The sequence below is a fragment of the Anastrepha ludens genome, chromosome 4 (genome assembly GCF_028408465.1).
Source record: "Anastrepha ludens isolate Willacy chromosome 4, idAnaLude1.1, whole genome shotgun sequence".
NCBI classification, from domain to species: Eukaryota; Metazoa; Arthropoda; class Insecta; order Diptera; family Tephritidae; genus Anastrepha; species Anastrepha ludens.
Genome location: NC_071500.1, coordinates 95,818,336 through 95,831,322, shown reverse-complemented (window position 1 = coordinate 95,831,322; position 12,987 = coordinate 95,818,336). Strand labels below are relative to the sequence as shown.

The window sequence follows — 12,987 nt, the reverse complement described above, 5'->3', positions numbered from 1 at the left end:
CTTTGCTGAAGTTAATGAATGACCGTAAATTCGAGGAAACCAAGTCGGCAGGTCTCTATATTGAGACGATAATGGGCAGTTCGTCTGAAGCAAGCGATAGCATAGATCGCCAGGTTATGCTATGTAACAGACCAGCTCTACCAATCGTTATGTCCCCTGATGGGAAAAAGATTTTGTTCAAACGTGGAGGTGATTACAGAAACGAATGGTTATTTTTCAAACTTGGACAAATCCTATTATTTGGAAGCGATCAACAAACTAGAACAGTATTTGACGAAGTATACACATGAGCCTAAAAGGAGACTATGTCGAACTTTTCAAACGACCCTTGAATTAAATTTGTTTTCCGATCTTTTCTGTTGCTCTAAGATTTTCATTTATTTAGAGCTATCTGCACTTTTCCCCATCTAGGGTGGGAAGGACTCTGAACAGTTCCATCGATTTTAAATTTATTTGCTACTTCTTTTTCATTTCACTAAATTTAATTACCAAAACAAAACAATTTTATTTGATTTTCTTTAAAAAAAAAAACTTTGTTACCCATAAATTTATAATCTTTCTCTATCCTACTATTAAGTGATTTCTTCCGCCTTCCGTACATATGTATGTGGGTATATCCCCTCATTCAGTACTTTACTACAGCTCAGACCCCGCTCATATCAACTCTTCACTGCCAAATTCTCTCACTGACACTCATCTGCTCGCCACATAGACGATCGTCTCGACTGGCGTGCGACCACCCATAGCCAAGTCTTATAAATCTGTGTGTAGCACTGGCGTTTTACAACTAAGCTCTACAACATTTGGCGTCGTGGACAACCTATCAGCTGCTTTCTGCTCCAACTCATCAACGCACGATGTGTCTGGCACCCAAATTACGGTCGCATTTATACCCTGTACAACGCTTCTCTCCGGGTTTTGCGTTACGACGGGCACATTCACCGCCGGAAAGATGCTCGTCTGCGGATCGGGACAAGCTACAATCTGATTTGTAGACACGCTGGTGCCGGTCGTCGTGGTGTTCGTCGTAGTTGTCGTCGTTGTAGCAGCCAGCATATTTGTTGAATTATTACTGCGCATCACCAGCGACTTCTTCTGTTTCGCCTTCTTTGGTAAGACCAGTCCATCCGATTTACGATTCTTGCCAAATTTGGGGAATAGACTATTTTCCAGCTGAAGTTGCGCATTGATATCTTTACGCGCCGCACAAGTGAATGCCTTTACGAAGCTCTTCTTGAAGTTGTCACTTAAAAAGGCGTAGAGTATGGGATTCATTGCTGAATTCGAGTAGCCAAGACAGCCGGCCAATAGAAAGATGGTGATCTCGAGTCTCGATGCGCATTTGCTTGGCGACGAATTGATGAGTGCCACCTGTGATATCCAATAGGGTAGCCAACACAGTATATATACTGTAATCACTGTTAGCACCAATTTGGTCACCTTACGGTGAGAGCGCTTCTTCTCTTTGGACTTTTGCTTTGGACCCACTGTATGCAATTTACGTATGACCAAAAAGTAGAAAATTAAGATGAAGGTAAGCGGTGTGGCAAAGCCCAATGTCAGTGTATACAGTATAAATGTGGTACCCGATTGTGTATTTTGTGCTTCGGGCCACTTGATGTTGCATGTTTCGTGATTATCATTCGACTGCACTGTGTTGGCGAACATTATCACGGGCAACATAAGTAGCACCGACGTCAGCCAAGCAATACCCGAGACCAGTTTCGAGACGAATGGTGTACGAAATTGTGGCGATGATATCGGATGACAAACAGCAACATAACGATCGGCCGACATGATAAGCAGAAAAATTGATGAAGTAAATTGGGTAATCGATGAGCTCACCATATAAGCTTTGCACACAATATCACCAAATTGCCAGCTGCCGATTCTCATGGTGTACAACAAAATTGGTATGCCAATGAGAAAGCATTCATCCGCTATGGCCAGATTGAGTATGTAAATATTGGTGACCGTTTGCATTTTTGAAAAACGCAACACCACATAAATCACTAGCGTATTGCCAAATAGTCCAACAATGCAAACGATCGAATAGAGTATCATTGTGATTAGGTTAGCTATTGTATTCTGACCACTGTGGCAAATCAGTTCATCTTCGTAGGTCTCGTTAAAGAAAGAGGCATTAAAGAAGGAGGCATTGAAACGATTAAGGAAGTCGCTTGCCTCGAATTCCAGAAGATTCAAATTAGGCAGTAATTGTTCTTGAATATTTGCCAGAGCACGCGCATGTGCCATAGCCAAGCTTGAGCTGATGTGTTCACGCCCACTGGGCGGTTGGCTATTGTCGCCATTTCCTGTTTGTGCGTGTTGTGGCATTAAGCTCGTCAATAGGCTGATGTAGAATAAATTCGATATATTTGAGTCCATGTCGAAGCGTTGTTGCTAATCGAGGCTGTACAATGGGCTCTCAGTCACTCTTAACCCTTGTTGGGTTAATCGGAAATACTTAATTCGTAGGTGTAGATTAAAACTTCTGCTATTAGTAAGTTATGAGTTTCGATGCCCATCTTTATGCAAAAACTGGAAAGAAAAAAAGTAAAATTTTTATTTATTTATGTTAAAATAAAAAAAGGTTATTAGTTGTTATTGCAGAGTAAAATTGTGAAACTCTTGAAGAGTAGTTTATCTTGGAAAGGTTATATGCTCGATTATTCGGATGAGTGGCAAGTCGGTTGTTGTATCTCTGGCTGAGGTTGTTTATTTCCTCGAAAACAGTTTTTTTTTTTTTTTTTATAAGTTGTTTATTTATTTGTTATTAATAATGTTATGTACTAAAATAAACAATAGTTTTAAGTATATAATATGATTATACAATGACTCTAGACGAGTTCTCAAGTACATGACGAGCTTCTTATAGATATATTTAGTAACATTTTATTAATTGATGGTATTTTAGGTGTGTCTGCTTTAATTTTAAGCTTTTATAATATTTTATGATTATATTGCAGAGAAAAGAACCTGTAAAAACAGTGCATCCTTAGTTTTTTTAATAGAAGATAAAATGGTTTAAAAGGAAGTTATGTCGGGTATTCGGCATGAAATAGTGTTTACGTTTGTGTATTGTTTAGCCACCAGCATTTTTTATTAATATCAAGGGCTTCTATTTTGTCTCTGGGGGAGATGTATGTATCAAAACGTTGGTTTTCTCTGTTAAGGGCTTTTGACGTGACTGTTTTAACGTTGGCTCTTCTATGAATGTGATAAATTATCGGTATATGGTCCTTATTTTGAATAAAACCCTTCTTATCAAGATAGAGGAATGTTTCCGGTGGTGTAAATCCTTTTTTAATGGTTGACAGGAAATATTCATCGCTTTCATGGTAAGGTGCCCTTATTAGAGTGTTATTATTATTGTGAAGGCAGCGCATTATGTGTCTCCTAATTAGATTTATTATATGACAGTCGATTCTGGGTACTTTGGCTGTGTTATATACTTTTGCATTCGTTACATATTTGGTGTAGTTGCTTTTTGCTGTCCTATATAAGGAAGTGCATGATCTTAGAATCCTTCTTTCCAGTTTTCTTATCCTTTCCATGTAAGATGGTGACAAGTTATACCAAATAGGACACCCATATGTGAGTATAGGTCTTACCAAAGCCTGATACATAATTGATTTTAGCCTGTTATGCAGAAATTTCGTTGAGAACATTTTCTTATAAACATAATATGCTCTAGTTGTTTTCTTTATTTGGTTGTTAATGTGGTGATTGTAGTACAAGAACTTATCTAAGTATATGCCGAGATATTTGACTTTATCGGTTTGTTGAATTGTGGTATTTGTGCTCTCAGATTTAATTTTGAAATTTTTCCAGTTTTTTTTTATGTTAGTGTTGCATTTTTTGATAGGGGGACGGAATAGCATATTTTCACACTTGTTGGTGTTTAATTTGAGGTGCCAGTCCGTTGTATATTATTCTACAGTATTGTATTTAAGTTGGAGATGTGTGTTTTTGTTGGCAATTGTATTGTCTGAGTGGTAAATAACAACATCATCGGCGAAGGCTATTATATTGTCGATTTTATGCAGTAGGTCTAGTATGTATATGTTAAAGAGGGTGGGGGCATTTACAGTTCGTTGCTGTAGTGCATTTTTTATATAGTAATCTCGACTGCTTTTTATATTATTTATCCATACCGAGAATGTTCTATTACAGAGCATATTGTAAATTAATACAATCAGATGGAGAGGAAATTTGTATCCGTTAAGTTTTGTTATAAGTCCTTCTATCCATACTTGGTCAAACGCTTTTTCGATATCTGGGAAGCAAGCTCCTGTGACGTATTTTTTATTCCAGTTCCAGTTTATTTCCGAGAGTAGAAGGTTGATAGCATGAGTAGTCGAATGTCTATATTTAAAGCCAAATTGTTTTTGGCTGATCAGGTTGTTATTTACGAGTATTTTATTGATGTTCATATTTATTACCACTTCGAAAACTTTGCTAATATTTGGAAGCAAGCTGATTGGCCTAAGATTTTTAATACTATTTTTTCTTTGTCTTTTTTGGGTATAACAATCATTTTAGCCTTTTTCCAACAAGGTGGGAACTATGCATTGTTCAACATGTTATTAAATAGAGTACAATATTCTAAAATTATCTCTGAGGAAAGATTTTTTAGAATGATATTTGGTATTTTATCTAAACCTGCTGACAATTTACTTTTTAAATTTGCATATACCCCAGCGAGGTCATTAGGTAGAATGAAAAAGCTTTCAGTTTGTTTCTCGTGAAGGTCATTAGCTCTTTTTTCGTTGCTAAATGTTGTTTTCTGCTATTCGATGCTATCAAATAAAGTTTTTGTTCTTAAAAACTCATTGAAGCATGCATCTACTTGTGAGTGAACTAGATTAATACGCACATTCTGTTTTGAAGAGTGGATTGCTTCGAAGTGGACGCCAATCACATCAACTACGTCTTTGTTGTTTTTAATAATGTAGCTGTTGGTTGTCAGATTCTTTTCAATTAAAGAGCTATCTAGTCCCGACTCTTGTATCAGTTCGGATGAAGCAAAAGGGATAGAAAGGTGACTGATGGTTTCGTCCTGATTTTTGAGAAACGATTTTTTAACAATGGATATTTTTGAAGGATCGCTGGTATTAATGTGAGAGAGTTTATGTTCTAATTGATTGTTTATATATATTTTGATATTTTCCTGGATAAGTTTCTTGATTAGTTTTAGTTTTGTCTTTTCTTGCTGTATGTTGCTGAGAGAGCACTGTAGTTGTAACCGGTTATATTTTTTTATATTAGTTAGAGTTTTGCTTTTTACTAGAAGTAATGTTTTTAACACCGGCATTTTGACTAGGTTCTGAGTAATATTATTAGTTTTTGTTTTCGGGACTCTCTTTTCTATGGCAGTAAGTATAATATTGTTTAGCTTGTCCAAGTGGTGGTCGATCTCAATATTAGCTAGGTTTCTGTTCTCTGGTGTTCGGATTGCGTTTTGGAGTTCAGAAGTCAAGGTGCTTTTGAATTTTTTCCAATTGGTTTTTTTGTAGTCCAGTGTTCCTTCTTCTGTGTTGGCCAGTAGTGTGAAAAAGTTATCGACTCTGCGAGCTATAATTTCTATGGCGTTGTGATCGCTGTCATAGTGTGATCGGTGTCGTTGGATTTTAGTATATTTAATCTGTGGTCGGTAATGCAGACATCTAAAAATGAGCTTGCACTCATGTATGAGGGTAATACAGAGGCATACATACTGCATCTAAATTTTAACTCATTTGTAGTAAGCCAATCTTTTAAAGCTCTGCCCTTAGGATTATCTTGGGCATTACCCCAGTCCATGTGTTTACTGTTAAGGTCCCCTGCTAATATGTAATAGTGATTGAGTTGCTCGAGATTTAAGGCTTCGAAAACTGTGTTAAACTCTGTCTTAAATGCATGGTTGTTATTTCCTGCTGGGTAATATGCTGCTATCAGCAGAACGTTATCGCTCACCTACAACCGCAAACAATCCTAAGCACTGATGAATATGAAACGGAGGAATGTCTTCAGACTCATGGCAGTGCTAACTGGAGAGAGATGAGTCTGAATGGGTATCCCTTACAGCTCCCACTGTCATAGTTGTAGTCAACCGGAGAAAAAGGAAACTATCTTCAACTTCCTCTGTGAATGCTCTGCCCTATGGAAGGCAAGGTTGTTAACTCTGGGCAAACCGCTTTTTGAGAACCTCGAAGAGCAGGCTGGCACAGACAAAAAAAAACCTTATATGGTTTCTCATAATTCCTGTGGCGAACTTGACGACGACCTGGGACTATCTGAAAGCCGATTCCGTGCCATGATGCATATATTTTCACTGACGGCCAGCTGGCAATCAAGTACTTGGAGACAACGTCATTACCGTGGCGCTCTTGCTCTAGTCCCGATAAGCTTGGGCTCTGAAAAAGCTGCCAGCTCTAGTTGCCTCCGTCCATGTCGCAATTATGTTAAAGCGTGCATACTACAAATTCCCACTGCAAATGAATATTCAGCAATAACCCTCAAGTGGGTCTTCCTCCATCTACAGTACCTACAACAAGGAATGGACGGTGTGTACTAACAATATTTGGAAATAAGATCCAATGTATGGTGGATGATTTGAAGTTGGATAGAGAGGTTGGTATAATAGCTCTCAAGAACAGGAACTCCACATTAAGTTTAAAATTAGGTTTCCAGAAGTGTCTTGCAAGCGGAAGTATTAGCAATCAGGTAAGTAGGTAGAATGGTTGAAGTACCTGACTGATAATCCCCGAGTAGCACTAAGGCCCTGTTTTAATATCGTTATGAGACTCCTAACGGGCAGCTATCTCTACAGCCAGCAAGAGCTCTTGATGCAACGAAGAAGGTTGGTGGGATTTAGGATGGAGCACTGCCCCAGGCTGTCGAAGAAAGGAGCACCCAGTGGCCGTAATCATCTGGCTGCCAAACCTGGGCATTTAAAGAGAAAATACAACAATCTCCTTCTCTGAAAGGTCCCCATAGCTTCTGCAACCTAGCGTTTCTGCGTGAGTACCAATCGTTCAATGTGTGGTAAATATAGCTACAAGTTTGAAAATTCAATTTCATGGAGTCCACAGGACTATCTGCGTTCTGCGCTCTGCATCTATTGCACTGGGACCGAAGGGTTTTCGAAAGACATGGAGCTTGATCAGATATGCGCTTTCCTGAGAAATAAGTTGCGCAATAGCCCTTTAACAACAGTCATGGGGATGACCGATGACCGGGTGAGAGACCTCTGAAAGTAATTCAGTCTACCCCTTCCTGAAAAACTCATCAGCCATTTCATTTACCTCTCCCCAATCAGAGAAATGTACCTGCACACGCAAGATTTTTGATCTACTCCTTACAGAAGTTGACCGTTTTGGATCTGCATCATCTGCGCTTGATCGCAGCTTGATTATTGGGAAAAAATGTTGATATCTCCCTCGCACAAGCTATCAAGTAAGCAGTTGATTGGCTGCTAATCAAAGCCTGCAGTCGCTCTCGAAATTAGAACGGAAGTGCTTGGCTTTCCTTGCAGCCACCCCTGTACTAGGAGACTAAACAGACGCCATGTTGCAGGCACATTCCAAGAAACATTATTGCTCAAAAGCTAGCTGAACAAGATGATCTACGTCTCTCCTTAAAAGGGATGCTGAAAGTACGTACCAGCGTTTCCCCAGTTTCTACCAGCGATTTACTATTTGATAAGTTGAGCTCAGAGGGCGATGGGGAAAAGCACTGACATGCAAGGTTACACAGTTCTTTTCCTCATGCATGGCGTGGAGGTAACCGAAGGAGCTTCCTATCCTCACAATGTCGTAACTATGATTAACGCTGTTTATCTTTGTCGATAGGTATCTAAGCTGGGTAAAGTAACTTCATTACTTTTATTAAATTAGTACCATAGCAAAATTGAAACTGAAATCAAAAATCAAAAATTTCGCTCAGCTATTTTTATAAATATTTTACATATTCTGTGTATTTATAAAAAGTTCCCAAATCATGCGAAAATTGCCCGAAGTTGTTGAAAAGCAAATTCTCCGTCGATTACAGAGTTCAGCGTTATTAGTGCGTGAAAGGATTACATTAAATTTTCCCAGCATCTACTCCTGTTTCATTTTCAACTATCTAAATTGACCTTAACCTAACCTTCGTTCTACACCTGCCATTATTTGCTATTATACTTCTTCTTGCTTCAGAAACATCTCACCTTAATTAAAGGAAAAAAGTCTGCCACAAATCCTAGTTTTCTTTTCTCTATTCATTCTATGCACTTTGTGTGTGAACTTGTGAAACACTTAACTCTGCGTTCTCTTATATCGGACTAAGGCCTTCAATCAACGAACGCCCACACATACTGCTCTTTCTTTCACACACTTCGGACTGTGCTAACACTAAGCAATGCAACATTTGCTTATGTCTTAAGTGAATGCTTTTAACTTAGCTTTCAATCAAAGCTATTTACAATGGAGGAAGATTAAACAAGAGTGTCACATGCAGACTTAGGCATAAGCAGGAAACAATTTTTTTGTGGTTTGGAGAAAGAAATCTGGTAAACAGTTACAGTGGGGCAGAATTAGTGGAGTGAGAGAGGACAAAAGGAGGGATGTTTGTGTGTATTGATTATTAATATCAGCTGTTTACTTTTAATATCCGCGTATGTGCGAAATAAAAGTTCCTAAGTACATATTCAGATAAAAGGCGGGGGTGTTAGAATAGTGGTGAGTGACACTAGTTTACAAATAAATAAAAAGTGGGATCTGTAGCATTTGACAGTCATTCCTTATGTGAAATTTGTCACTGCATCTGAATCTGAAGTAAGATATTACGAAATTAAAAGAGTTCCTTAGATATGGGACATTTTTAACTTTATATCTCTATTCATCCAAAAAGGCGCAAATTAATCCCTGAAAATCAATTTCCTGCACTCTCTTTTGGATTTCTGCTCTAAAAATCTGGTTAGTAAAAGTAATGCACACGATGAATGTTTGCATCAATAAATAAAGAACATTCAGCATGGCTATTGAGGTTTTTAGGACGAGGCAATGATTAATTGAAATACCTATTTATGATATCCCATTCCAGTAATAAAGAAAGTCTCGAAAGGATAGATTAAATTGAGATGTTCGAAATTTATCTAAACCTTAAACTATTTATTAGCGTTAGGGAGAGTAGGGACAGTGTTTGAGAGAAAGATTCTGCGGAAAATTTTCGGACCTGTTGGTAGCAGAGGAAGAGCAAGACCTCCTCTGTGGTGGAAAGATCAGGTGGAGAAGAACTTGGCTTTACTTGGTGTGTCCAACTAGCGCCGGTTAGCACGATAATGAAACGACTAGCGCGTTTTAATAGGGCAAAATAACATAAGTTGCAAACTCGTCCATCAAGAAGAAGAGGGAACCAAAGAGCAAAGGATCATAGGTTTGTGTGAGTATATCTGGAGCTTCCGGGTGAGCTCATCTACGAGTATATTTAACGAGCACGTTTTACGGCAAAACACCATGGGGTAAGATTACGGAGTCTTGAAGCTCAATGAGTCGTGAAGTCCCTTTTATGAGAAGAGTTTGGTGATGCGATACGCCTTGTGAAGTCGCCATGCTTGTAGTATCGTATGCAGGCAGTGCACGCTTTAAATTCATCAGCAAGGACTTATTTTCTTCTGAAATGTAGTGATTTTCAGTACAAAAATCAAACCAGTAGTTAACATATTTTTTAGACTAATTTGCAGAGAGCTCAATTTTGTACGAAATTTTATTAAAAATTATGAAAAGTTCTCGATAAATTCACAAATATATTCTAAATCGGCGGCTTGATTGAAAAATGTGTTCCAAACACACTCGAGCTTGACTTGTTTACAGTAGCACAGAAAACAAACTATGTGACATATCACGCTGAAATTTGCCATGTAAGCTTATAACAGTCCTACCAAAAAACAAAAAATTTATTTTTGCCATATGTCATCCGTGGACCGTTTTATTGATAACGTCTCGTTCATATTTGAGCAGAAGGTAACTTTGAATTCGCCTTACTACTTGTAAACGACGATAGTTATAATTTAGTGAATTCGCTCGACTTAAAAACTTTGCCCATATTTTGTGAACGGTGCTACCTTCTTTTGTTATGTTCCCACGGCACGTAGTTCGAATTATCCTGTTTCTACGGCGAATTCGTTACCCTCATTTGCAGTTCTCCAGTTCTTGGTTTCGTACTTAGCTTTTTGTTATTTCGGTGATGGAGAAAAACCTAAGATTTCACTCTCTTTATCATTCGCACAATTTATCAAAAAGTGCACCAGCTACCAGCCTGCGCCCAAGAAGGATTGAGTTCGATCCTAAAATATTTTTAATAAGATTTTTCTTTAATATTCAATATTCACAAATTCGTATAAACTTTTCAAAGGACTGGCTTATTTTAATTTAAACTTTTGTTTTAGTTTGGAAGCTTATTTCGATAAATTTCTGATAAAAATTAGGGAGGGCAACGATTTGTTCGTAATGCACAAGGTAATTGGGACTGAATACTTATAAATGAGGTAATTCGCCCAGAAAATTTTATGCGGCGAATTGCATAATATGAAGGGTAATCATGAAAGAGAGCACGAATTATAGTACGAATTGCGAGAGTAACTTACATGGCTTGGGAACATAGGTTTAATACCTGCCTTTATATTCGTGTTTAGGCCCTCACCTCGTTTGAAATGGTGTTTTTGGGTGTTGCTTTAAAAGCGAGAAAAACGGAATGAAAAAAGATTTTTTATTTTTATTTTTAAAAAACAGTTTACTAAATAGCGGACGTTCAAAGATGGAAAACCGTTTTTTTACCCTTTTTTGACTTTAAAGGTTAGAAAAAAATGTTAAGAATTTTAATTTTTATTTTTTTTATTTCAAAATTTTTTTCCAAATGATCGTAATTCACACTATAACGACATCAATTCTACGTCACTTAAAATTTATTTCATCAAAATCGGTTCAGTAGAACCGGCTATATCTATGTCCATTTCCATGTAATTACCATAAAAGCTGATAACTTTTTGAACGAACCTCGTATGGACAGAAATTTTTTTTTATTTTTTAGCAATGGATTGCAAAATAAAACACTGAAAACAAAAATAAAACTTTTTTTGTTTCCGTTTTACACCATTTTAAAGAACCACCTGAAAAACTCCATTTCAAATGAGGCGAGGTCCTTTAGTGGCAAATTAAAATTTAGAATCAGTCAAATCACACAGGTCAAAATTATTGTTAACTAGTGTAATAGTGTATTTAGGATGTTCATTGTTAAATAAAATGAATACAAACCATCGAAAGTGCTCATAGATGTATGACTTTTCACTTTTTCCCACTTGCTTTCAGTCACCTATTCAGTCACAGTTGTGATAACTCATCATATCCTGAAATGAGAGCAAAAAACAAATATTGACCAATTTAATGAGTTATTTTAGTTTGTCCTTTATGAGCTTATTATGTATATTTAATACTTTTTAAATAGAAAGGCTTATAGCAAATATTTGCTTCATTACAATGATAATATTTTCATCTTTGAAAGAAAAAAGGGACTACGCACACACATATATAAGAGTCCGTCTTTGTATGTAATGTATGCAGAGAGAGAGAGAGATATTGAAATACGGCTATTGATAGAGGTTTGTGTATCAAAGAGGATTGATATCTGCTGATTGAGTGTCGTAAAGCCGAACTCATTCCTATGAAGAAGTATAAGTAAGCAGCAAACAGTCGCAATCAGTAGTAAAAATGAAAATATATAAAGGGTGTTTTTTTTAGAGGTTAGGTTTTCAAGTTGGCACTACTCTTTTCGTAGATGGTCTTTTTGACAGCTGTCACTTGATTTATGCTCAGTTTGGTTTGCCATTTCATAATGAATAGACTTACACCTGAACAACGTTTGCAAATCGTGCAAATTTATTACGAAAATAATGGTTCGGTTCGCGCGACGCATCGCGCGCTGCGTCCAATATTCGGTCGACATAATCGTCCATCAGAGTCACTAATTCGATTAACCATGGATCCGTTTCGCACCACGTTTGCTTTAGTGGATAATACGCATCCTCAGAGACGTCGTACAGTGCGCACCGAAGACGCTATTGCTGCTGTGGAGCAGAGTATCGAAGAAGACCCGAATGAGGCCATCCGCCATCGCGCGCAGCAATTGGAGATGTGCCCATCCACTTTATGGTTTGCGGGCTTACAAAATCCAACTCGTGCAAGAATTGAAGCCGAACGACCATCAAGCGCGTCGCACGTTCGGTGAATGGGCCCAAAATGAGATGGCCACCGATCCCGATTTTCACAAGAAAATTTTGTTCAGCGATGAAGCTCACTTTTGGTTGAATGGGTATGTCAATAAGCAAAATTGTCGCATTTGGAGTGAACATAATCCACAAGCCATTGCTGAGACGCCGTTAAATCCTCAAAAAGTCACTGTTTGGTGTGCTCTATGGGCAGAGGGAATCATTGGTCCATATTTCTTTAAAAATGAAGCCGGCCATAATGTTACAGTCAATGGAGAGCGCTATAGAGCCATGATTAATGACTTTTTCGTGCCTGAATTGAACGATCTTGATGTGGGCGACCTTTGGTTCCAACAAGACGGCGCTATATGCCATACAGCCAACGCAACAATCGATTTATGGAAGGAAACTTTTGGTGAGCGCATTATCTCGCGCCGTGGACCTGTGGCGTGGCCTCCAAGATCGTGCGATATAACACCGCTGGACTATTTCTTGTGGGGCTATGTGAAGTCGCTTATCTACGCAGATAAGCCCGAGACGATTGACGTCTTGGAAGAGAATATTCGGCGCGTTATTGCTGACATACGGCCCCAATTGCTGCAAAAAGTGGTCGAAAATTGTTCCTCTCGGCTGGAATTTATTCGAGCCAGCCGCGGCGGCCACTTGCCCGAAATCATTTTTAAAACATAATGGCAAACCCTTATCTTTATAATAAAGCTAAATTCTTGGCCATAACATTAAATTATATACGTTTTATTTCA

At 38.0% G+C, this 12,987-nt stretch overlaps 1 protein-coding gene across 1 annotated transcript; it reads right to left on the bottom strand.

The window, feature by feature from the left end:
• Window positions 1–549: 549 nt before the first annotated feature.
• Window positions 550–11,363, bottom strand: LOC128860266 (somatostatin receptor type 2-like). Its single transcript, XM_054097678.1, has 2 exons — window positions 11,277–11,363; window positions 550–2,541 (listed from the first exon to the last, which is right to left on the bottom strand). Exon 2 carries the CDS (start codon window positions 2,386–2,388, stop codon window positions 754–756), a length of 1,635 nt encoding a protein of 544 aa, XP_053953653.1. The 5' UTR covers window positions 2,389–2,541; window positions 11,277–11,363; the 3' UTR covers window positions 550–753.
• Window positions 11,364–12,987: the final 1,624 nt, after the last annotated feature.

Bases quoted from the DNA above. Each gene is read 5' to 3' on its own strand.
- LOC128860266 (XM_054097678.1), bottom strand. From the start codon at position 2,388: ATGGACTCAAATATATCGAATTTATTCTACATCAGCCTATTGACGAGC.